At 31.5% G+C, this 25397-nt stretch overlaps 1 protein-coding gene across 1 annotated transcript in view; it reads right to left on the bottom strand.

Moving 5' to 3' along the window:
- Positions 1-551: 551 nt before the first annotated feature.
- The window catches only part of LOC148943391 (uncharacterized), an 87594-nt gene continuing 62748 nt past the window's right edge, over positions 552-25397 (bottom strand). The window contains exons 7-8 of the mRNA XM_089101859.1: positions 14782-14942; positions 552-7438 (exon numbers count right to left, since the gene is read on the bottom strand). Of these exons, the coding sequence (XP_088957985.1) occupies positions 6731-7438; positions 14782-14942 (869 nt within the window). The 3' untranslated portion in view covers positions 552-6730. The remainder of the gene's footprint in view (positions 7439-14781; positions 14943-25397) is intronic.

Here is a 25397-nt window from a genome sequence, read left to right as displayed (position 1 = left end):
TTTTCAATATTTTACTTCCAAAAAGTATAATAGGAACAGCGTTATCACGCGTCCCCAACCAATGCATCCCTGAAAAGGGCATATTCCAAATCACAGTTTATACAAAGACTTATAATAAACAACTAAAGCAAACATAAATGCACAACACACTAGCACATTCATTGTTCCAAAAAATATGTGTAAATCTTTAAATACACACTTATCAATAATGTATCACATACATGAACAGAGAGAAATATCAAAAGTAAACTTAAATATCTCAAAAATGTCTACTAAGTATATCAATATAAATGAGAGACGTAAACCGTGAAAAGTATTTATAAGGGGGAAAGGTGCTAAATTTAGGCAAGATGGCTCTCAGAGCCCTCTCCCAAGACAAAAATTTTCGCTTTGCCTGTAATTTTCCCATGATAAATTTTTTTTTCACTTGGGTTGGAATTTTGAAGTAGGCTGGACAATTTAAGGTCTGAGCAGAAGTATCTTTTCATTTGAGCTTACATATGAAAACAATATAGTTTTTGTAATTTTAAAATGTTTTTTTTTTAATATAGTTTTTAACTAAAAAGTTTTTTTTTAAGTTTTCAATTTTAAACATTAAACTATATATAATAGAATCAACTTAGTTTTTTAACCATATATAATTTTATATATATAGCTTTTTATATTGCTATATTGAAAACAGTATAAGTTAAAAAAAAATTAGTTCCTCGGCGGAAATGAACTATATGTACAATATTTTATGTCCTTTCGGGTAAAGCTTTCATACCCTTAATACAGTGTAAAGCAATGGTAAGAAAAGAGAAAATAAACGGAATATTTTGAATCATACATTAATAATTAACTTATCGATTTTACTGGACCACTCCATATAGATCAAAAACGTAATTTTTTTTTCTCAGACAAACTGAAAAAACGACGAGACGGAAAAGGAAAACCTTTTTTTTTCTGATTTCTGACAAGAAGCTAGCAGCAAAGAAAAAAGAAAGTGCTAGTCATTTCGCCTGACGCACAGGCTGAAACAGTGAGCAGAATCAGAATGTTGAATGATACAAGTGAAACAGTTTTTTGCTGATTACATTCTGCAACCAAAAAGTAAATACTTTGCGTCATCCAAAATGCCGCAAGCCTGAGCGACATTTCCCGTGATGCTCAAGCTCAGACAGTGAGCAGAAAACTGAATGTAAGATGACACGAAGACACAAGTAAAAAAAGGCCCCGTTATGAAACTCAGTAGCTAAACCATAAATGCGTTGGTAAGTTTATGTACATTTTTGGTCTGAATCAACTCTTTTTTCTTTTATTGAAAGATGAAGAGAAAAAAAGCCTTCAATCGAAATTGTGGAACACAGACCGCCCGAAACACTTAAGGATGTGCCATTGAAAAACAAAATTATGTGTCCTTGAAACTTGATGTATCCTTATAAAATTTGTGATCAAGCTCAAGACTGATACTTCTCAGATCTTAATTTGCAGCCAACTATTTTCCAAAATAAAAAAAAAATTACGAAGATGGGGTAGATACGCCTACTCCATAGATTCCACACGATATACATTTACATACAATTAGGATATAATCCTATCTTACAACTTGTTTTCATTTAGCATTCACTAATATCAAAATTATCTTTTAAATTTAAAGGACACTGCACACTTAAGACATATAGAAATCGTAACTACGTAGACATAACTTAGCAATTTCTGTGCACTAGCAAAAAAAAACTAATAGAAGAAAAAGAAAAGAAAATAAATTCAATTATAATGACATCACTTGATCGACTGCATAAAAAAAAATACATCATAGAACCATTTTATCATCCGGGTTGCAGCGGTAGCTAGCAATCTAGTAAGAGACGATCACGTCCAATGCTAAGAAATATAATATACCCATAACTCCTAAAAGTAGAGTCAGATCAAAACAAAAGTACACCCTTAGAACCGCTTTGCCCGAAACCCCTATATAGGAAACTTTCGATCTCTTGGCTTGAACAGCAAGGGAAATATATTGGCTTGAAAACCAATAAGGATTAAGATCCTCCAGAGCCATTGCTGGCGCATAGGGCGTCGAATCGACGTTTCAGTTGCTGGGTCTTATTTTATAGGGACAAAAAGCAAGCTTGTCGCTCAACCTTGCTGCGACGGGGATCGAACCCCGGGCTTCGTATTGCCAAGCAGAGCATCAATCCACTCTGCTAGAACAGGGTATATGGAATCATTTTATACCTAAATAATTATTTTAGTTGATACTTTTGCTTTTTCTCTGTAGTTAAAAGTAAAAGAAGAAGAAAAAAATACAAAGAAAGTCTGAATTTTTTTTAATAATAAACATCATATTTTTTCGAGGACACGATAGAGGACCGCCTGGCTTCAAACGAGATGACGTTGCAACAAATTTTTATTAATTATAGCAGCAATTATTTTGCTAAAACATATTGAATATATGTTACAAACATTCCAGGATTTAGGTTCATTAGGAGAAATTGACACATTTTTCTTCAAATTTTTCATTTTTTAAGACTAATCTAGTATCAAATACATATTCTCTGAAATCACAAAAAAAGAGGAAAGAAAACAAAGAAGTTAATAATAAAGTAAACCTACAACGTCGTCATAACAAATATAAACACTATTCAAAGTTTTAGCTAGAAGCACTTTTCGGTGCAATTAATCGATTGATGGTGTTTTATAAGCAAGTTTAGTTCTGTATTTTTTTATTTTTTTTTTGCGGTTATCATTTTTAAAACTCATACTATATACCATGGTTTTCCTTACAAATATGTAGTGTGACCTGCAATTACTCAAAAACTGAGTTTCGGAATACAGCGTATTTTGATTTTGACTGGATATATTTGAAAAAAAAAACGTAGTTCGAATAGGTTTTGCAGCTACATGGCTTGGGTCCCCAGTTTTTCTGCTTAAAAAATTTCTTAAAGAGTAAAAGGCAGGGCCTCCTCATTTCTTCTTATAATTTAAAGTTCCTCTCTATTTTTGTAATTGTTGCTTTTTTTCAAAAATATTACTTTCTACCAAGGCCCTGTAAGGGAAGTGGGGGGGGGGGGGGGGGTCAGAGCTTGAATGACCCTCCGAAATTTTTGTCCGAATCGTAAAAACGTAGCAAAATGCATATAACAAATTTTGATGCGGCTTTTAAAAAAAGTTTTTGTACCCCCGTGGCCGTTCTCTTATGACAGATTTAGCCGTCTTCTGTCAGAATTTAACGCAGTGATTGATGACATCATGAATCTTCCTACAAAAATTATTTTATTTATTTTCTAAAACTAATTTTAAATCTGCTTGCCAAATGCCGACCAAAAGAGAGGGGCGAATATTTGCTTCACTTTTGTTTTAGAACAGAGTTGACAAATCCGTTTCTCTAGCTGGCAAAAGTTTTTGAAAAAACTTCATATTTATAAATTAGAAAAAAAATGTAATAAAGGCAATATTTCTTTAGACAAAATGCCCACCTAAAACAAAAGACTTTTTTACAAGAAAATTTTGTAGTAAGATCTTAAAGAATTTTGCTTTTGATCAGATAACCTATTCATAAATTACATAACAAAGTCACTAGTTGTTTTTATTTGTCAAAATTTACCATTCTCTGTTAGAACTTGGTTTTGAAGGGTTCTTCATTATAAGAAAACAAAATGAATACCTTATATCGCATAATAAAACTATAGAGCTAAATATGTCAATTAGCTAACCCGAAAATAATAAAAACGTTCAATTCCAAGTTAGTGGTCCTTCCCTAAGGGAAGTACGCAGGGGGGGGGGGGTGTACTACTATATAATCTTGAATTTTTTCCAAGTTTCTGGGGAATTCTTATCCACCTTATCATATAATTTTTTATGTTATTAGCCCCCCCTCCCACAACAGAATTCCTGAGCAGTTACCTGCTGTCTTCTTTTAGCTCCCCTTTTTTAAGCTAGCTCTCTCAGCTCAAAAAATTTCTTACTTTCTCATGATCAAACTTTGGAAATCTCTCCTCTATAAAATTAATGGCTTTTCATGGCTACCTTTCAACACCAAGCTCAAATAAAATAACATTCCTTACTCAAATTCAGTGTTCAAGAATACATCCCTATTTACATTTATAAAACTTAAATAACTTCACAAGAAAAACCAAGATATAAAAACTAATGAAACAAAAATGAGATTGTCATGAAACATGATGTAGGGCACAAAGAAACAAGAGCAAACAAGACAAGAAAAGACAAGACAAGAAAAATAGACAAGAACAAGACAAGAAAACATAGAAAACAAGAGCAGGCTCATGCAGAAGCACTTTAGAGTCACTCAAACACGATAAATAAATAAAAAAAGACGAGAAAACTAACTGAGAAGGTTTGGCAAATTCACAGCATTGGACCCAGAGTTTCAAAGTCAAGCCTTGTTTATATCAAGGACAGAATTTTTTGGTCAAAATGATTTAAATCTTGCACAATATCAGAAATACATTTTTCTTATATTTTTTCTTTTTTTTTAAAGAGATCTTCAATGAAAAATATACCCAATACTGGTCTCACTGTATTTGGTTATAAAAAGGATTGTCACGAAGGAGTTAAATTTCCTCCGAACAAAATTTCCTTTCAGACCACACAAATCCGAACAATAATTTCCTTAAAAAAAAAGGTCACATGAACTAAAGTAAACTAACAACCAAATATTACTACTTTTATAAACATAACAGCCAGCCAGTCGTAAAAAAACTTAAAAATGACTTTCCACTTTCTTTCGAGAATTATTGAACAAAATTGTTTTTTTTTTAACAAAACTAGACTGGTGTTATTTATCGTCTAAGAGCCATTTTGCTGCTGGGCCGCTTATTCATAGAAAAGTGATTTTAAAACAACACAGGAATTCCGTAGCAGCTTATTAACTATCAGATGTTTCCCAAAAATGGCAGCTTTTATCGTCTAAGAGCCAGATGTACTTTGCTGCTGGGCTGCTTATTCATAGAAAAGTGATTTTAAAAAAATACAGGAATTCCGTAGCAGCTTATTAACTATTAGATGTCTCCCAAAAATGGCAGCTTTTATCGTCTAAGAGCCAGATGCACTTTGCTGCTGTGCTGCCTATTCACAGAAAAGTGATTTTAAAACAACACAGGAATTCCGTAGCAGCTTATTAACTATCAGATGTGTCCCAAAAATGGCAGCTTTTATCGTCTAAGAGCCAGATTTACTTTGCTGCTGGGCTGCTTATTCAGAGAAAAGTGATTTTAAAACAACACAGGAATTCCGTGGCAGCTTATTAACTATTAGATGTCTCCCAAAAATGGCAGCTTTTATAGTCTAAGAGCCAGATGCACTTTGCTGCTGTGCTGCCTATTCACAGAAAAGTGATTTTAAAACAACACAGGAATTCCGTAGCAGCTTATTAACTATCAGATGTTTCCCAAAAATGGCAGCTTTTATCGTCTAAGAGCCAGATGTACTTTGCTGCTGGGCTGCTTATTCATAGAAAAGTGATTTTAAAACAACACAGGAATTCCGTGGCAGCTTATTAACTATCAGATGTCTCCCAAAAATGGCATCTTTTACCGTCTAAGAGCCAGATGTACTTTGCTGCTGGGCTGCTAATTCATAGAAAAGTGATTTTAAAACAATACAGGAATTCCGTAGCAGCTTATTAACTATCAGATGTCACCCAAAAATGGCAGCTTTTACCGTCTAAGAGCCAGATGTACTTTTCTGCTGGGCTGCTTATTCATAGAAAAGTAATTTTGAAACAACACAGGAATTCCGTAGCAGCTTATTAACTATCAGATGTCTCCCAAAAATGGCAGCTTTTATCGTCTAAGAGCCAGATGTACTTTGCTGCTGGGCTGCCTATTCATAGAAAAGTGATTTTAAAATTACACAGGAATTCCGTAGCAGCTTATTAAATATCAGATGTCTCCCAAAAATGGCAGCTGAGAGCTCGGTATCACCTCTCTCTTGCATTACTTTTGGCTCATCAGTTGCCTTCTGTTCAGGGATTCCACTATCCCCGAATTTTCGGGGAGTTCGCCGTAAAGCTCTGTGTCTCCCCGAAAAAGATTACTTAGGCCTATGGGTGCCGAAACGCTTGAGCCTAGGGGCACCAAAGATTTAAATCCAGCCCTGAAGCCAGTGCAAAATATACCGTATATACAACTAGGCCAGTAGCCAGATGAAGTACGTTTATACCATCTGGGTAAGTTTCAGAGGTTGCTAAGTATTTATTCTTCTGCATCAGCAACTTTTCCAAAGAATTTTGTTTTTTAACTGTACCTTCTACTTATTTTCGTAAAAAAAAAATACTGTCTTCAGCGCATTTCCCCTTCTATGACAAAGCTATCTTATACTAGACATCCAGCAAAACTGTTACCACCACGATAATGAAACTTTTTGTATAGCTTTTGTATTACTTTCGAGCTTAAGACTTTCTGTGTACTAGGCAGTCAGCCCACAGCTAGCCCAATTGGTTAGAATGTCAGTTTAATGTACAGATCAACGTAGCTTGTTCAAATCCCAGCAATGGCAAACTCTTTGCGCATACCAGGGAAAGTATTTAAATTTCTAAGATACAGAAAAGTAGAGTTTTTCTATTCACATTTTTTTTTTTTTTAACTTCGCGACAATCCTCTCACAGAAATTTCGAGATAGTAAAATTAACTTAATCATACCGAGAGAACTTATAAAAGAGCAAACGGAAGATAAAACTGTGAATTTACCCCTTCACAAAGCACAATAATACAAATAATTCACTAGATTATGAGGTATTAAACAAACTAGGCAAATTCCTCACATGTGGAGGAAATTCACCAACTTCACCCACATAGAATTTGTTGTCTTCATCAGAGCTAGAGTCATGAATATCCTCAACGTCAGCCACAACTTCCTGCTTCTTTATTAAAATCTCATCGCACAACGGCGCTGCATCTTCCACAATTACAATTTGATCAGAATCGACTGAATTTGTAGCAGCCTTTATTGCATTTTCTAAGCCCACTCCAGCCGATGATGACTCGATTCCATTTAGAGGGTTCCAACGAAAGGTATTAGAGAAACAGGTCATTCTTCTTCGTTCTAAATTATTACAACTTGTAGAATGTTGAATATGTTTTAGGAAGCCACTCAGTTGTTCAGATACTCTAAATCGTCTAAAATTTACTCCAGCAGGTGGAATATTAGTTTCTGACGAATATGGTGGAATCAAAACAACAAATCGATCCAAATTGTAATTCTTCTCTTTCATCATAGTACGTATCCGGCTAATTAATAACGATATGCCGAGACTAAAGGTATGCTGATAAATGATTTCGTTGTTTTCACCACGCTTTTTCATTGTTTGAGTTTTCAATGTGCTGTAATCAACAACTGATGGAACCTCTTTCAATTGAGGTTTGATGGTCGGTGAGACAATTATGGATACGCAATCAGCCTCATGAATAGCCATGCTATACCATTCAAAGGGATCCTAAAACAAAATTCATTCATTTCAATCAAAAAGTATAGTAAGCTTACAAGAGTGGAGTTGAAAAACAAATATCATCCGTACCATCTGGTGTTTGACCAGAGCCGGTTTTAGAAGAGGGACAGAGGGGGCATATACACCGAAGTAGAGGGCGCAAAATTTCAAATTAATTGGTATTTGTTTTAATTTTACGAATAAAGTATAGGGCATAGCTAATAAATTAAAATACTTAATAAATTATTAACTGCTAAATAAAATAAAAATTAATTAAAATAATTAATTAATTAATTGAAAATAATGTTTTTAATAAATGAAACTTTGCTAAAACGCAAAATTCCAACACAGTTGTCTTTGCAGGTACATTAAAAAATAGGGGAGGCTAAAGACATCTAGATTATATCACCAGTAGGCCTTTCAATTTAAATTTAACTAACCTGCTTAACCTGTCCAAATTTTCCAAAACTAACTTAGCCTTACTTTGTACGGACTGGATTTTGACTTAAAACAATTCTTGACAAAAGCAAATGCTGAATAATTATAACTTATGGACAAATTTCAGATTTAACACTAACAGTGGATAATCATTTAAAACATCGTATTTCTTGCCAACTACCCGACGCAACACTCTAAGAACCGCTAGTTTTAAAACTCTGTCTTCCCATGTTAAATTGGCAAAGATCCAACTACAAGTTTCTCCATCCTCATTTCTCCTTCCTCGAGGAAAGGATATAATAAATAAATAATAGTAAATTTTATAGAAAATAGTAAATAAATAAGTAAATAGTAAACTTCCCAGTAAATTGTATGAAAACCAAGAGAGGAAAGGATATAATAAATAAATAATAGTAAATTTTATAGTAAATAGTAAGTAAATAAGTAAATAGTAAAATTCCAAGTAAATTGTATGAAAACCAAGAGAGGAAAGGATATAATAAATAAATAATAGTAAATATTATAGTAAATAGTAAGTAAATAAGTAAATAGTAAAATTCCAAGTAAATTCTATGAAAACCAAGAGAGGAAAGGATACAGTAAATAAATAATAGTAAATTTTATAGTAAATAGTAAGTAAATAAATAAATAGTAACATTCCAAGTAAATTGTATGAAAACCAAGAGAGGAAAGGATATAATAAATAAATAATAGTAAATGTTATAGTAAATAGTAAGTAAATAAGTAACTAGTAAAATTCCAAGTGAATTGTATGAAAACCAAGAGAGGAAAGAATATAATAAATAAATAATAGTAAATATTATAGTAAATAGTAAGTAAATAAGTAAATAGTAAAATTCCAAGTAAATTCTATGGAAACCAAGAGAAGAAAGGATATAGTAAATAAATAATAGTAAATTTTATAGTAAATAGTAAGTAAATAAATAAATAGTAACATTCCAAGTAAATTGTATGAAAACCAAGAGAGGAAAGGATATAATAAATAAATAATAGTAAATTTTATAGTAAATAGTAAGTAAATAAATAAATAGTAACATTCCAAGTAAATTGTATGAAAACCAAGAGAGGAAAGGATATAATAAATAAATAATAGTAAATTTTATAGTAAATAGTAAGTAAATAAGTAAATAGTAAAATTCCAAGTGAATTGTATGAAAACCAAGAGAGGAAAGGATATAATAAATAAATAATAGTAAATATTATAGTAAATAGTAAGTAAATAAGTAAATAGTAAAATTCCAAGTAAATTCTATGAAAACCAAGAGAGGAAAGGATATAGTAAATAAATAATAGTAAATTTTATAGTAAATAGTAAGTAAATAAATAAATAGTAACATTCCAAGTAAATTGTATGAAAACCAAGAGAGGAAAGGATATAATAAATAAATAATAGTAAATTTTATAGTAAATAGTAAGTAAATAAATAAATAGTAACATTCCAAGTAAATTGTATGAAAACCAAGAGAGGAAAGGATATAATAAATAAATAATAGTAAATTTTATAGTAAATAGTAAGTAAATAAGTAAATAGTAAAATTCCTAAGTGAATTGTATGAAAACCAAGAGAGGAAAGGATATAATAAATAAATAATAGTAAATATTATAGTAAATAGTAAGTAAATAAGTAAATAGTAAAATTCCAAGTAAATTCTATGAAAACCAAGAGAGGAAAGGATATAGTAAATAAATAATAGTAAATTTTATAGTAAATAGTAAGTAAATAAATAAATAGTAACATTCCAAGTAAATTGTATGAAAACCAAGAGAGGAAAGGCTATAATAAATAAATAATAGTAAATTTTATAGTAAATAGTAAGTAAATAAGTAAATAGTAAATTTCCAAGTAAATTATATGAAAACCAAGAGAGGAAAGGATATAATAAATAAATAATAGTAAATTTTATAGTAAATAGTAAGTAAATAAGTAAATAGTAAATTTCCAAGTAAATTATATGAAAACCAAGAGAGGAAAGGATATAATAAATAAATAATAGTAAATTTTATAGTAAATAGTAAGTAAATAAGTAAATAGTAAAATTCCAAGTGAATTGTATGAAAACCAAGAGAGGAAAGGATATAATAAATAAATAATAGTAAATATTATAGTAAATAGTAAGTAAATAAGTAAATAGTAAAATTCCAAGTAAATTCTATGAAAACCAAGAGAGGAAAGGATATAGTAAATAAATAATAGTAAATTTTATAGTAAATAGTAAGTAAGTAAATAAATAGTAACATTCCAAGTAAATTGTATGAAAACCAAGAGAGGAAAGGATATAACAAATAAATAATAGTAAATTTTATAGTAAATAGTAAATAAATAAGTAAATAGTAAAATTCCAAGTGAATTGTATGAAAACCAAGAAAGGAAAGGATATAATAAATAAACAATAGTAAATATTATAGTAAATAGTAAGTAAATAAGTAAATAGTAAAATTCCAAGTAAATTCTATGAAAACCAAGAGAGGAAAGGATATAGTAAATAAATAATAGTAAATTTTATAGTAAATAGTAAGTAAATAAATAAATAGTAACATTCCAAGTAAATTGTATGAAAACCAAGAGAGGAAAGGATATAATAAATAAATAATAGTAAATTTTATAGTAAATAGTAAGTAAATAAGTAAATAGTAAATTTCCAAGTAAATTATATGAAAACAAAGAGAGGAAAGGATATAATAAATAAATAATAGTAAATTTTATAATAAATAGTAAGTAAATAAGTAAATAGTAAAATTCCAAGTAAATTGTATGAAAACCAAGAGAGGAAAGGATAAAATAAATAAATAATAGTAAATTTTATAGTAAATAGTAAGTAAATAAGTAAATAGTAAAATTCCAAGTAAATTGTATGAAAACAAAGAGAGAAAAGGAAATAATAAATAAATAATAGCAAATTTTATAGTAAATAGTAAGTAAATAAGTAAATAGTAAAATTCCAAATAAATTGTATGAAAACCTAGAGACGAAAGGAAATAATACACAAATAATAGTAAATTTTATACTAAATAGTAAGTAAATAAGTAAATAGTAAAATTCCAAGTGAATTGTATGAAAACCAAGAGACGAAAGGAAATAATACACAAATAATAGTAAATTTTATAGTAAATAGTAAGTAAATAAGTAAATAGTAAAATTGCATGTAAATTGTATGAAAACCAAGAGAGGAAGGAAATAATATACAAATAATAGTAAATTTTATAGTAAATAGTAAGTAAATAAGTAAATAGTAACATTCCAAGTAAATTGTATGAAAACCAAGAATAGTAAAATTCTAAGTAAATTGTATGAAAACCAAGAGAGGAAAGGATATAATAAATAAATAATAGTAAATTTTATAGTAAATAGTAAGTAAATAAGTAAATAGTAAAATTTCAAGTAAATTGTATGAAAACCAAGAGAGAAAAGGAAATAATAAATAAATAATAGTAAATTTTATAGTAAATAGTAAGTAAATAAGTAAATAGTAAAATTCCAAGTAAATTGTAAGAAAACCAAGAGAGGAAAGGAAATAGTACACAAATAACAGTAAATTTTAGAGTAAATAGTAAGTAAATAAGTAAATAGTAAAATTCCAAATGAATTGTATGAAAACCAAGAGACGAAAGGAAATAATACACAAATAATAGTAAATTTTATAGTAATTAGTAAGTAAATAAGTAAATAGTAAAATTCCATGTAAATTGTATGAAAACCAAGAGAGGAAAGGAAATAATAAATAAATAATAGTAAATTTTATAGTAAATAGTAAGTAAATAAGTAAATAGTAAAATTCCAAGTAAATTGTATGAAAACCAAGAGCGGAAAGGATATAATAAATAAATAATAGTAAATTTTATAGTAAATAGTAAGTAAATAAGTAAATAGTAAAATTCCACATAAATTGTGTGAAAACCAAGAGAGGAAAGGATATAATAAATAAATAATAGTAAATTTTATAGTAAATAGTAAGTAAATAAGTAAATAGTAAAATTCCAAGTAAATTGTATGAAAACCAAGAGAGGAAAGGAAATAATAAACAAATAATAGTAAATTTTATAGTAAATAGTAAGTAAATAAGTAAATAGTAAAATTCCAAGTAAATTGTGTGAAAACCAAGAGAGGAAAGGAAATAATAAATAAATAATAGTAAATTTTATAGTAAATAGTAAGTAAATAAGTAAATAGTAAAATTCCAAGTAAATTGCATGAAAACCAAGAGAGGAAAGGATAAATAAGTAAATAAGTAAATAGTAAAATTCCAAGTGAATTGTTTGAAAACCAAGAGACGAAAGGAAATAATACACAAATAATAGTAAATTTTATAGTAAATAGTAAGTAAATAAGTAAATAGCAAAATTCCAAGTAAATTGTATGAATACAAAGAGAGGAAAGGAAAAAATAAATAAATAATAGTAAATTTTATAGTAGATAGTAAGTAAATAAGTAAATAGTAAAATTCCAAGTAAATTGCATGAAAACCAAGAGAGGAAAGGATATAATAAATAAATAATAGTAAATTTTATAGTAAATAGTAAGTAAATAAGTAAATAGTAAAATTCCAAGTAAATTGTATGAAAAACAAGAGAGGAAAGGATATAATAAATAAATAATAGTAAATTTTATAGTAAATAGTAAGTAAATAAGTAAATAGTAAAATTCCAAGTAAATTGTATGAAAACAAAGAGAGAAAAGGAAATAATAAATAAATAATAGCAAATTTTATAGTAAATAGTAAGTAAATAAGTAAATAGTAAAATTCCAAATAAATTGTATGAAAACCAAGAGACGAAAGGAAATAATACACAAATAATAGTAAATTTTATAGTAAATAGTAAGTAAATAAGTAAATAGTAAAATTCCAAGTGAATTGTATGAAAACCAAGAGACGAAAGGAAATAATACACAAATAATAGTAAATTTTATAGTAAATAGTAAGTAAATAAGTAAATAGTAAAATTCCATGTAAATTGTATGAAAACCAAGAGAGGAAAGGAAATAATATACAAATAATAGTAAATTTTATAGTAAATAGTAAGTAAATAAGTAAATAGTAACATTCCAAGTAAATTGTATGAAAACCAAGAATAGTAAAATTCTAAGTAAATTGTATGGAAAACCAAGAGAGGAAAGGATATAATAAATAAATAATAGTAAATTTTATAGTAAATAGTAAGTAAATAAGTAAATAGTAAAATTCCACGTAAATTCTGTGAAAACCAAGAGAGAAAAGGAAATAATAAATAAATAATAGTAAATTTTATAGTAAATAGTAAGTAAATAAGTAAATAGTATAATTCCAAGTAAATTGTGTGAAAACCAAGAGAGAAAAGGAAATAATAAATAAATAATAGTAAATTTTATAGTAAATAGTAAGTAAATAAGTAAATAGTAAAATTTCAAGTAAATTGTATGAAAACCAAGAGAGGAAAGGATATAATAAATAAATGAAAAATAAAATCAAATCAAATAGGTGGGAAAACGAGGATTTTGTCAGCCAGTGTTAAAACATGTAGACGAAGAAACAAGCAAATATTTCGACAAGGACCTCCGCCATGTCGTCCCTAGTGCTAAAAAAATAAAATAAAATATCCAACCTTTCGAAGTAAACCTAGCAAGAGCAGAATAGATACTGAATAAAAAAAAACAGCCAGAGATAAATGAAAGAAAATTCACAAATTAGATTGAATAAATATTTTATTCAATAAATATTTGCATCTTTAAAAGATTGTGGTAGGCCATATATAGTAAATATTAAAGTTACCTCCTGAAAAAGAACCAAATGTGTGGTATTTTCAAAGATATGGAGTGCCAAAGCAGAGTCAAAGTTGTCATTTTTATTTTTGAATCTCAGGGACTTATCTATTGAAATTTTGTGTTCATGCAAACGTTCCCCTAGTTATTGGTTGGTCCTACATATGTAAAATTTCCCAAATGGACACGGTATTCTGTAGACACAACTACTCAGTATAGGGTCAGTTTAATCCTTTCTCGAGTTGAAAAAGTGTTCAACTTTTTGTTCGGTTTTGAAAGAAACAGGAGATTCTGCTTCTTTAAAATTTTTCCAAGTTTGTCACTGAGTATCGAGATGCATGGTAAAGTGGTGAAAGTTTTGTTCTCAATTGCCGGAGTAACTGAAAATAAATTCTACTTCAGTGATATTGATTTGAATGGGTTCAGCGTTATCTAAATCTTATCACAAATATCATCAAAGCCTAAACTTGGCCAAAAATGACGTGTTCCGTGTTTTAAATTCCCACAGTCCGACAATTGGCAAAGATCAAACAAACAGCCAAAACGGTGGAAAAATAGGTTCTCCTGAATAATAGTTTTTTACAAGACTTGGTTAACTTTGATAATAAATTCCAGATTTGCATTTATAGATTTATCCCGATAATACATAGACAAAATTCGTATTAGTTTCTACAAATAAGCTTCTACATAGAAATATATCTTGTTTTATAAGTCAATTCTAGGTTTCTTTAAGATTCCACAGCTTTTTACAAATTCGATCAGAGTTGCAACCTGAATGATCTAAAATCTTCAAAGCATAACAAAATTTACCAGCATCTTTCGAATATCGCATAAAAAACTATTTTTTTCACTACTACTGCAGCACCGCAGCACCACAGCAGCCAAGCCACCTTAGGCCAACACGGGTATACACACTCATCCTCTATCCCAACCTATTCAAAGCCCACCTCACGACACGGTCACAAAAATTTCCGATTTCTTTATATACTTCTATAAAAAAAAAAAAAAAAAAAAAAAAAAAAAAAAAAAAAAAAAAAGATAGATGACTTGCGCATACAGCTAAAAAAAATTGATAGGATAAATTATCTGACAGAGAAAAGAAGACAGGGTTGACAGATACCAAATATACAATAATAAGAAAGGAAAAGACCCAACATACCTTATGCTTCGTCAGGGGTATATCATGAATATCCAACATCACTTTGAGGTTGTAATGCTCTTCTAAATAATGTTTTAGTGCAACAACTACTTTAATGTGTGCAGCAGAGACTGGATCGTATAAAAACAAAATTGACTTCATATCTTGAGGAAGAAGTAAACCTTTAAAAGTATAAATATATTACTTTTCAAAACATAAACAAACAAGACAATAACATCAGTTAATACATAAATAAACGCTATACCTATAACGTTTACCACGATCCATAATTACCTTAAAAAAGCTTCTCCATTGCCTGATAGCAAGGAAGTATCTAGGGGGGGGAGGGTCCGAAAATTTTTTTTTCGGACTCGTAAAAACGTAACAAAATGCATACAAACAAATTTTCGATGCGTTTTTTATTGTACCTCCTCAGAAAAAAAAATCCTGGGTACGGGCTTGTAACCCCTCCGAAAAAAAATCTAACCAAGAAATAATCAATATTGAAATCAGTTACAAGTTTCTGAACTGAAATATTGTGGTTAACAAGGTCAAGTGCTTTTTGAAAGTCAATGGAAATTAACTTTAGCCAGCAATTGGGTTTTTCGCAAATTTTCCCCATTGAGTCAATAAGAAAAACAAGGTAATGGGAAGTAGAGGTGGATTGATGTTCCTGACTGTCTCAGGTCAGTATGAGGTAGGATTTTCTCCTTTAGCCAGTCTGTGAGGAATCCTTCATATAGTTTAGAGAAAATAGAAGTGAGTGAAATAGGACGAACCCCTTCAAAATCAGGTTTTCCGTCTTTCTTTTTCAAGGTTGGCCAGACTCAGTAAATCTCATTGAAAATAACACACAAGGGCTTTGAAAGAAAGTCACTGAAAGCACTAATAAGAGGAAATGGGATATCTAAAGGGCAGAGACTTATTGTACCCCCTCCGAAAAAAAATTATGGGTAAGGGCTTGGTGACGGTTAAGGTTAATATAGCCGAGATACATTACTTTGTTGGCCTCAGGCGGCCTTATGCTGTGGTGAATTGTTAGCAATGGCAGCAAAGGAGTGGCCAGTCTGTATAGAAAAAATCCAACTTATTGCTTATCCACCATGCTTTATCAAATACTGTCAATATAATTTCAAGCTCTTTGTATTTTGCCATTATTTTTTTTAAATTTATTTCAATGACGAAAAAACTCCACTGCCAAAGGCAATTTAATATCTTGCTTTATCTGCTTTTTAGAAATCGATCAAAAGCGACATTTTTTTTTCTCGAAACTTAATATCCACAATGCTTCACCAGCTTTTTCGTTCGTATTTCTATGGTAGATCAATGCGTGTAGTATTGGGGGATGTTGTCAGTTCGCCTCGTCCTGTACTATGCGGTAGGAGTACCCCAAGGTTCTGTGTTAGGTCCGCTTTTATATTTAATCTACGTCGACTCATTACGGTTCTACATTCCCGATGCCGCCATAACATCCTTTGCGGATGACACAGCTATAACGATTGCTGGAAAGGCTTTGAGTGAGCTTGTTTCAAAAGCAAATAAAGTGCTACTTGACCTGCATATTTTTACTAGTCTTAGTTGCTTAGCAGTGAATGGGAGTAAAGCTAGTTACATGTTTTTTAGTCGTGCTGGAGTTATTAATAATGTTTTCAGTTTAGTTAATTTTAATGGTACGGAGATTAAGCAGCTATTTGATACAAGGTATCTTGGTTTTCAGTTTGATTGTAATTTAAATTGGAAAAAACATAGTGAAATTTTAACGGTGAAAGTTGCGCGGGGCTTAGGGCTGATTCGTAGATTCGAACATGTTTTTCCTGTCTCAGTTTTCAAATTTTTATATAATTCACTTATTCATCCTTACATTGTATACAGTTGTTCTGTGTGGGCTAGTAATTTTGTTGTAAATTTTAAACGGATACAAATTGTGCAGAATAAAGCGCTGCGCCTGCTCGGTGATTTTGAAAAATGTGAACGTACAATGGATTGTTCTTGCCATTTTAATATTTTAAATGTTGGGCAGGTAAGGGATTATCCGACCGGTATTTGTGTGTATCAGCGTTTAAATAAATTAGCACCTAATGATTTTTGTGATGTTTTATCATCGAATTCTGCGTACCATTCTTATGATACAAGGAATTCTGCGGACCTAGTACATGAGATCCGACACACTGCTAGGTCTAATTGTGTATTTAGGCATTTGGGTGTTTCGGTATGGAACAGTTTTCCGGAAAGCACTTGGATGGCTGAAAGTGTGTCCTCTTTTAAAAATAGGTTAAAGAATTTTTTAATGAATAAGGATGGGTGAGGGGGGGGGGTGTATTATGTCTTCTATCTTGTGTAAGTGTTGGTTCGCGGTTCCCATGAGGTTTATTTCTTATTTATTTATATGACTGCATTTTTTTTTAATATATATGTAGTAAATGAGTAAAATATTGAGTCCTGCCACAAACAAATCTGTATAGATTTTCACGTGGTACGTCTCTTTGATATAATTTTTCGGTGAATATTGGTCTTTAATAAAAATTAATTTCTCTCTCTCTAGATAATTTTAATAGAAATTCAGGCTCATTTGTATTTTGTCATCAATTTTTTTTTACACTTATTTCAATGACTTATATATTCCACTGCCAAAGGCAATTTAATATATTGCTTTATCCAAGCTTAGAAATCGGTCGAAAGCGATATTTTTTTCCAAGCTCTTTTCTCAATCTTACTACACTCCTAATGTCTGCAGAAGCAAAGGCATACAAAGAACGCAATTGAGAAAAATTTTCTAGTTTGTGTACTCCTGAAATGGACAAGATGGGAAAAGATATCAGACTTGGAACAAAACCTCCATGAACATTGATACCTAATTATTTGGGGTAATTAGTGTCTTTAGACTTTACTGTCTAAGTATAGCTTCTGTATGTTGTGTGCTTTCTGTATAAATTAATCCAATTAGAACTAAGGGCTGGAAACTTACTTCCAATACATTTTTTTGGAAAATATTTCCTAACCGTTTCCAAGTCATATCCGATCTGTTGCTACATTTTATCATAAAACTAAAGAAGCATTGATACATGCTTTTGATATGATGTTAGAGAATTTTCTTTTAATATAATTTAATATTAATTTAATTTTCTTTATGAATAATTTAAATTTTACATTAATAGTTTTATAATATAGTTTAATAATAATTTAATAAAATTTCATAATAATTTAATATTAATTAATTTAATAACAATTTAAATTTTCTTTAATATAATATAATTTTCTTTTAATATAATTTTAAAGATGGTGATGTTCGGTCATCCAGCTGTTAACTAACAATGTTAGCTCATAATTTTCAAAAATATGTGTGCGAAAAATTCAAAAAATACGAGCTTGGAATACAATGTTCAGCATAGTCTACTAAGCTAACCTATCTCTGAAGACATTTGTAAGAAACTAACAAAAGGATTGTGCCAACTGTAAGGCAAGGATTCTCCATCAATGTTTATAGCAGAGAAACTAGTTATATTCCCTTGCTGCACTTTCACTTTTTGAATATTGCCCTTCGAATTCTCAAACATTTGCATCAAACAACGTTTCGATTTGTTAGAGAAATTCACTAATTTCCGCTAGCAATTTGCTGGTAGCTCACGAAAACGCAATCGTTAATAATATTCTTGGCTAGAGATTTGTATTAGGATTAATTAAAAAAAAAACTTTCCGAAAAATAAGTTTTCCAAAGAAAAGTAAAGGCCATTTTAAACTTAAGCTCAGCAGATACAAATACCTTTTAAAATTCAAACTCAAAACGACCAGAAATTACTATTGAAGAATAAATGAAACCCAAAACGAACAGAAATTAAATAAACAATCATAGTAAAAACATACAACAAGTAATAATATAAACGAATAAATAAATCTTAAAGCGAGTAATGCTTAGATTGGATTTGAAAATCAAGCTTAAAACGAAAACAAATATTTTCCTATTAAAGTATAAATGAAACTTAAAACAAACAGATATTAAATAAGCAATCAATGCAAACACACATACAATACATATTAATCTAAATTAATAGACAAATTTTAAAACGAGTGAAAATTGAGTATGCAAATCAAGCTTGAAACGAACAAAATCACTACAAACAAGAGTTTATGTAGGACCTCCTTCTCTCACTGCAAAAGTCTAAAACCTACTGTGTCATTGGCGCTTTGCTGAAAACCAATTTTATGACAAATATTTTCTTTTGTACTTAATATTGAAAAAACCATTAAAATTATAGTAACATTTTGAACTGATGAGCTTTCAGCAATTAATATCATTATGCATCAAATATTTATTTTGATTTATTAGCTCTTTTTAAAGTTGTTAACGACGAATATGGTTTCACTACAAACAAGTGTTTGGATACTGCCCCCTTTCCTAACTGTAAATAAAAACCAAAAGCCTACTGCGTCATTGGCGCTCAACTGAAAACGAATTAAATTACAATTATGTTCCCTACCATTTGTTACGGCATTGAAAACAAAAATACAATCATAGTGAGATAAATTCTTGAACTGATGGATCTATCAACAATTAATATCATTATACATCAAATATTCAGTTTGATGTTGTTTATACTTTCCAAGACTATTCAATACCCATATAGTTTTCAGTAAAGCGCCAATGACGCAGTAGGTTTTTGACTTTTACAGTGAGAGAAGGTCATACCCAAACTCTTGTTTGTAGTGATTTTTATTCGTTTCAAGCTTGATTTGCATATTCAATTTAAGTTTCACTCGTTTTAAGATTTATTTCTTAATTTATGTTAATATCGATTGCATAATTGTTTGCATTGATTGTTTGTTTGATTTCTGTTCGTTTTAAGTTTCATTTATACTTCAATAGCAAAAATATTTTTTTTGTTTTAAGCTTGATAATCATATTCAATCTAATCATTGCTGACTTTAAGATGTATTTATTCATTTATATTATTACTTATTTTGTTTTCTTTCTATGAGTGTTTATTTATTTTCTGTTTGTTTTCTGTTTCATTTATTCTTTAATATTAATTTCTGGTCGTTTTGAGTTTGAAGTTTAAAAGGTATTTGTATCTGCTGAGCTTAAGTTTAAAATGTCCTTTACTTTTATTTTAAAAACTTATTTTTCTGAAGGTTTTTTTTAATTAATTAAATGGAAGAATCAGTTTAGTGATTATAATGTTAAGTTATGTAGGGGGCTGAGGCAAGGAAGCATTATTTCTCCTTGGATTTTCAATATTACTGTTTCGGGGCTATTTGATCAAATTCAGTTGACTTTTATTTATGGTAAAGGTTATGTTCTGTCGTGGATTGCTTGCGCAGATGATTTACTCCTTTTGAGTCGATCACTCCAGTCACTTCAACAAACTGTAGATTTTTTAGCAAATGTTTTAGTCAGCATGGACTTCGTTTTCACCCTGAAAAGTGTCAGTTTTTAATTCTTGGTCCTAAGGCTAATGATCTCGTTAATTCAGAAATTTCTGTTCGTATTTATGACAGTATTTTAAAACCTTTGGAATCTTTTTTATATCTTGGTGTGCCTTATCGACCAACTTTAGCTCTATGTCGTGCTTCTATTTCTAAAGCTGTTAAAAGTAGAATAGCGTCTAGTTTCGAGTGTTTGATAAAAACAACTCGATACGTGAATAAGGCCTACAGGTTTGAACGTAACCAGGTATATAATGCCTTTAGGAAGGTCTAAAAAACGAAAATTTGCACTATCAATTGTGAAAACACCTTTACGGGCAGCTAAAGCAAAAGCGATTACTAAATTCTCTGAAGTAATCAAAATCTAAAAACGTGTAAAAATGAAAATGAAGAGCAAAGACACACGTGGCGGCGGCTTGCCAAAAATTAAAATGAAGAGCAAAGACACACGCGGTTAGAAGACATGCGACACCGAGCATGCGAGCAATTCAAAAATGGAAATGAACAAAAACCTGACAACAAGAATCAAAACGTGACAAAAATTAAAATGATAGCGCGGATGATTGGGTCTGGGATTTGGACATGGATAAGGTCATCAACACCTACAATATCTTTTTTAAAAAAAAAAAAAAGGTTCAGTGATATGTATTTCATAATGAAGAAAGACAAGCGGAGGTCAAAGAAACCAATCAAATTGAAAATGATAAACAACTAAAAGAAACAAAGGTCCGGCGATAAAAGACAAGAGCCCATTTGGACGTCATGTCATCAAGAAAAGGCTCAAATTGTCTGTGTAGAATACAAGTGACAATGAGCATCCATATATAGAAGACTGGCGTATTTGTAATATATATATATATATATATATATATAGTATATATATATATATATATATATATATATATATATATATATATATATATATATATATATATATATATATATATATATATATATATATATTGCCACTTGTATTCTAACTGCAGATAATGTGAACCTCTTCTTGATGTCATGACGTCACCACAGGTTCGTTACAACCACCCTGGAAAAAGTACGAAAACTTTCTTGAAGTTGTGACCTATTTAGACCGTTTTTGTGACCAGAAATGTCAATGTGCCAGTTTTAAGAAATAAAAACATAGTAGCTAATTTCGAGGTCTGGCCTCGGCATGACGGTTGCCAGCTTCGGTTGCCAGCGTTATGCTCTATTCTGCAGAGACTTGGTCGCTGACTCAGACACAGACGCTGAAGGTAGATGCCACCAAGACGAAACACCTCCAAAAAATCGAACGCACCCGATGGTCCGACAGGGTATGAAATTCGGAAATCCTCAGGTCCTTCAAAGTCCCACCCCTGTCCGAGCAGCTTGAGTCTCGCTCACTGCGTTGGTATGGTCATCTGCTCCGTCTGCCAGCCCAAACACCCGCATGGCTCATCTTCGATTTCGACCCTGCTGCAAACGGCTGGAGGCGTCCTAGGGGAAGACCACGCACCAGATGGGCGGACGTCATCCGTGATCGGCTCGCCTCCAGAAACATCAACCCGGCTGAAGCGACAACCCTCGCCCAGAACCGATCACTCTGGAGAAGACTGACGGCGCTGACGACGGGTTCCCTCTACGCTGGCGACGCTGCCGAGCAAGAGCTTTAAGTAAAAAAAGTAAGTAAGTAAGCCTCGGCATGACTACGCGGCAGGCTTGTATATATTGACTATCAGTGTCGCTTATCTTTAAACCGCAAACATTGTAAGCCTCTTCTTGATGTCATGGCATCATCATAGGCTCGATACAAACACCCTGGGGAAAATACAAATTCTTCCTTAAAATTATGACTTTTTAGATCGTTTTAGTGGCCGAAAATGTGAATATACCAGTTTAAAAAAAAAGAAACAATGTAGCCGATTTCAAAGCCGGGCTACAGCACTTAGAATGGGGTAGGCTTGTATATATTGATTCTTGTTTTAAGTAGCAACCTTGAACTGAGTCACCTTTATTTGCCACTCTTTCCTCGGGAAATGGAGGGCTCCCACGGGAATACATATAACGTTGAAGGGTCTCAATGACGACTTATAATCAACAATTGCGCAGTTTATGGCATCCTTGTAGCGTCGAAAATTCTGATGGCGTTGTTCTCCTAACCTAATATTTCTTTCTTCTTCATTTTCATTTTGACTTGTTCTGATTTTTGCTGTCGCTTGTCTTCTAACAGTACAATTCTTGGTTCTTCACTCCTCTTTTCTAACATTCTGATGCTTGCTTTCTTGCTATCGCTTGTATTTCTCGCTGCCGCTTACCTTCTAACCGAATATATCTTTGGTGTCGCTGTGGCATATCTTTTAACTCCATATTTCTTTGTTCTTCACTTTCATTTTTAATTCGTTCTACTCCTCGTTGTCGCATGTCTTGTAGCCGCATATTTCTTTGTTCTTCACGTTTGTTTTTGACTCGTTTCAACTCCTGCTGTTAATTACCTTCGAACCGGATGTTTCTTTGTTCCTCACTTTTCTTTTGAAGTGTTGTAATTTTCGCTGACGCAAGTATTCTGACTGTATATTTCTTTGTGCTTTTTTTTCTTTTATCATAACTACAGACATTTTTTTTATGCTGAATCCGTAATAGATACAAAAACGACAAGGTCATTCCTAGGGAGGAGGGGAGGGGGATTGATGAAAGTTATTTTCCTGAAATGCACTTACAAATATTACGTGAATTATATGATTTTCCTTTTCAGTCATATGTTTTTTGTTTAATTTTGCCTGCATCATAGACACTAAAAACGATAAAACCACTACTGTGGCAAATACGACTTATGTATGCTCTTGAAATGTATTCATAAATAAAACGTACTCACACGATTTTTTTTTTCAAAATTTAGACTCTAAATTAAGTTTCTCAGACTTCTGAATTATATAGATTGTTTTTTTTTTTTTTTTTTTTTTTTTTGTTTTTTTTTAGGCCAGAATATCCCTGGATACCAATTTTCCCGAAAAAACATGGAGCCGTTTACGAGAAAAAATTCATGGATAAATAAATACATAAATATATACACAATTAGTGTTTGTTTAGATAAATAGTATTTATATAAGATATTAAGTAGCTATACTGCGCTTTGTAGTAATTTCTGTTCGTTTCTTTTCTGTAAAGTTACTTTCTGTTAAGTTCTTCAATTTCGATGTCTATAAATGTTTCTTTCCTTTGTTCTCCAAAAACAATTCAATTTCAATTATAATTTCAGTAACAAATATTTACAAAAGAAACTATTAAAAAAAGGAATTCTATCTAAACTATTTTGACAACATTGTCGTACTGTTTACTATCCATGGACATAATTGAAAAGTGAAGCTTTAACCCGAAAAATAATGATTCTTCCAATTAGCATAAAGTCTTAAATTAATAATAATAGGTACCCTTATGCCAGTGTAGTGGAATGCAACCGGGTCTACCAATATGGGGTTCCTAGATTCAATCCCGCATGGTGTAAGGGAATGTCATAATTAAGTACTGTTTGTTAACAGAGCTTGACCACAAGACCTTGATGTCGGTCTTACCGTGAATATTTAGCAATGCATTTGTCATTGGATTTTTCGTCATTGGATTCGATCTTTTCGATTGTGCTTATTGCTTTTAAGTTGTCGCTACAGATCAAAATTTTGATTTCACTTGGGTTCACTGGGATGATTACTTTATTTGCATACGCACAAGCTAACAGCAATCCTGCTACTTCAGCTTCGTTATTATCGCTATTGACATATATATATATTTTCTAGTACATATATATATATATTGTACTGTTTACTGTTTATATATATTGAGCTGTTTACTATCCATGGACATAATTGAAAAGTGAAGCTTTAACCCAAAAAATAATGATTCTTCCAATTAGCATAAAGTCTTAAATTAATAATAATAATAGGTACCCTTATGCAAGTATAGTGGAAGTAACCGGGTCTACCAATATGGGGTTCCTAGGTTCAATCCCGCATAGACATAGACATAGGTTTATTAAGATCGAACAGCGTAGCCATGGCTAATTTATGTCGTCTTTACAACAATATGAAAAAAAAAAATACAAATAACACTATAAAAACACTAACACGTGAATTCAAATAACACTAAGTCTTGTTGTACGCTTCAACGAAAAAAGGGACAAACGTGTTTTTGTCGCGGTTGGTCATGCAGACAGGGGGTTGTAGCTTTGACTGGGATCTGGTTCTTTGGTTAACAGGAGCATCAGGTGGGAGGATCAGTCTGTGATGGGGCGAAGATAGCAGTGACTTGCCGAGGGACATGATCAGTGATAATCGTCTGTCGCTGAGAGATTCAAGGTTCAGTTCTTGCAAGAGTTTGTTGTAGTCGTCACTTCAGTTACCAACGATTATGTTAACAGCTCGTTTCTGCAAAGATTCAAGGTCATCGCAAAGGTAGTGGGTGCTCTGGACAAAAGGTCCCCAGACAGCGACGGCATATTCGAGTAGAGGTCTCACATATGTAATATAGGCATTTTTTAGGCTTTGAGTGTCGCAGCCAAACCTGCGTATCAGGACTAGGGTCTGAAGTGATGCATTGCCAGCCTTAATAACCTTCTCCACGTGTTCGGTGAATGTGCAGTCCATCGATAATGTGACTCCGAGGATTTTTGCAGATGGAACAATAGGGAAAGGGACTTGCGGGAATTCCAGATCACGTTTTAAGGGGCAAAACCTGAGGATCATTGATTTGTCTGCATTCAGTGTCAACTTGTAACGTTCACAGTCCTCAGAGAAGGATGCCAGAAGGGTCTCGCTGAACTGACGTTCGATTACACCTTCTCTCACGAGGTATTTGAGGAAAAGTGATAAATCGTCGACGAATTTGAGTCGCTCTTCGAAATTCTGAAGGAGGAAGTTGATGAGGGAGATAAATATGAAACCAGCAAGTCTTGTACCCTGAGGGGCTCCACAGGTAAGTTTAGACCAGTATGAGATCAAGTCACCTTCAAACAATGGAAATACACACTGCATTCTGTCCTGAAGGAAGCTCATCACTAATGCAAGAGACCGCTTCTGTGCGCCCATTGCTCGCATATTTTTTGCTGCCGTAAGATGACAAATCAGGTCAAATGCCTTCCTGAAATCGGCGAGAGCTAGGTCGATGAAGGTACTGCCCTTGTCAAGCCACTTAAAGATAATGTCAACTAGGCGCACGAGGTATATCAAGGTATTGCAACCTTTGAGGCCGCC

This window comes from Artemia sp. Qi Xiang Cuo, chromosome 15 (genome assembly GCF_049724085.1).
Source record: "Artemia sp. Qi Xiang Cuo chromosome 15, ASM4972408v1, whole genome shotgun sequence".
NCBI classification, from domain to species: Eukaryota; Metazoa; Arthropoda; class Branchiopoda; order Anostraca; family Artemiidae; genus Artemia; species Artemia sp. Qi Xiang Cuo.
The sequence above is the reverse complement of the archived record's forward strand: the minus strand, read 5'-3'. Positions and strand labels throughout refer to the sequence as shown.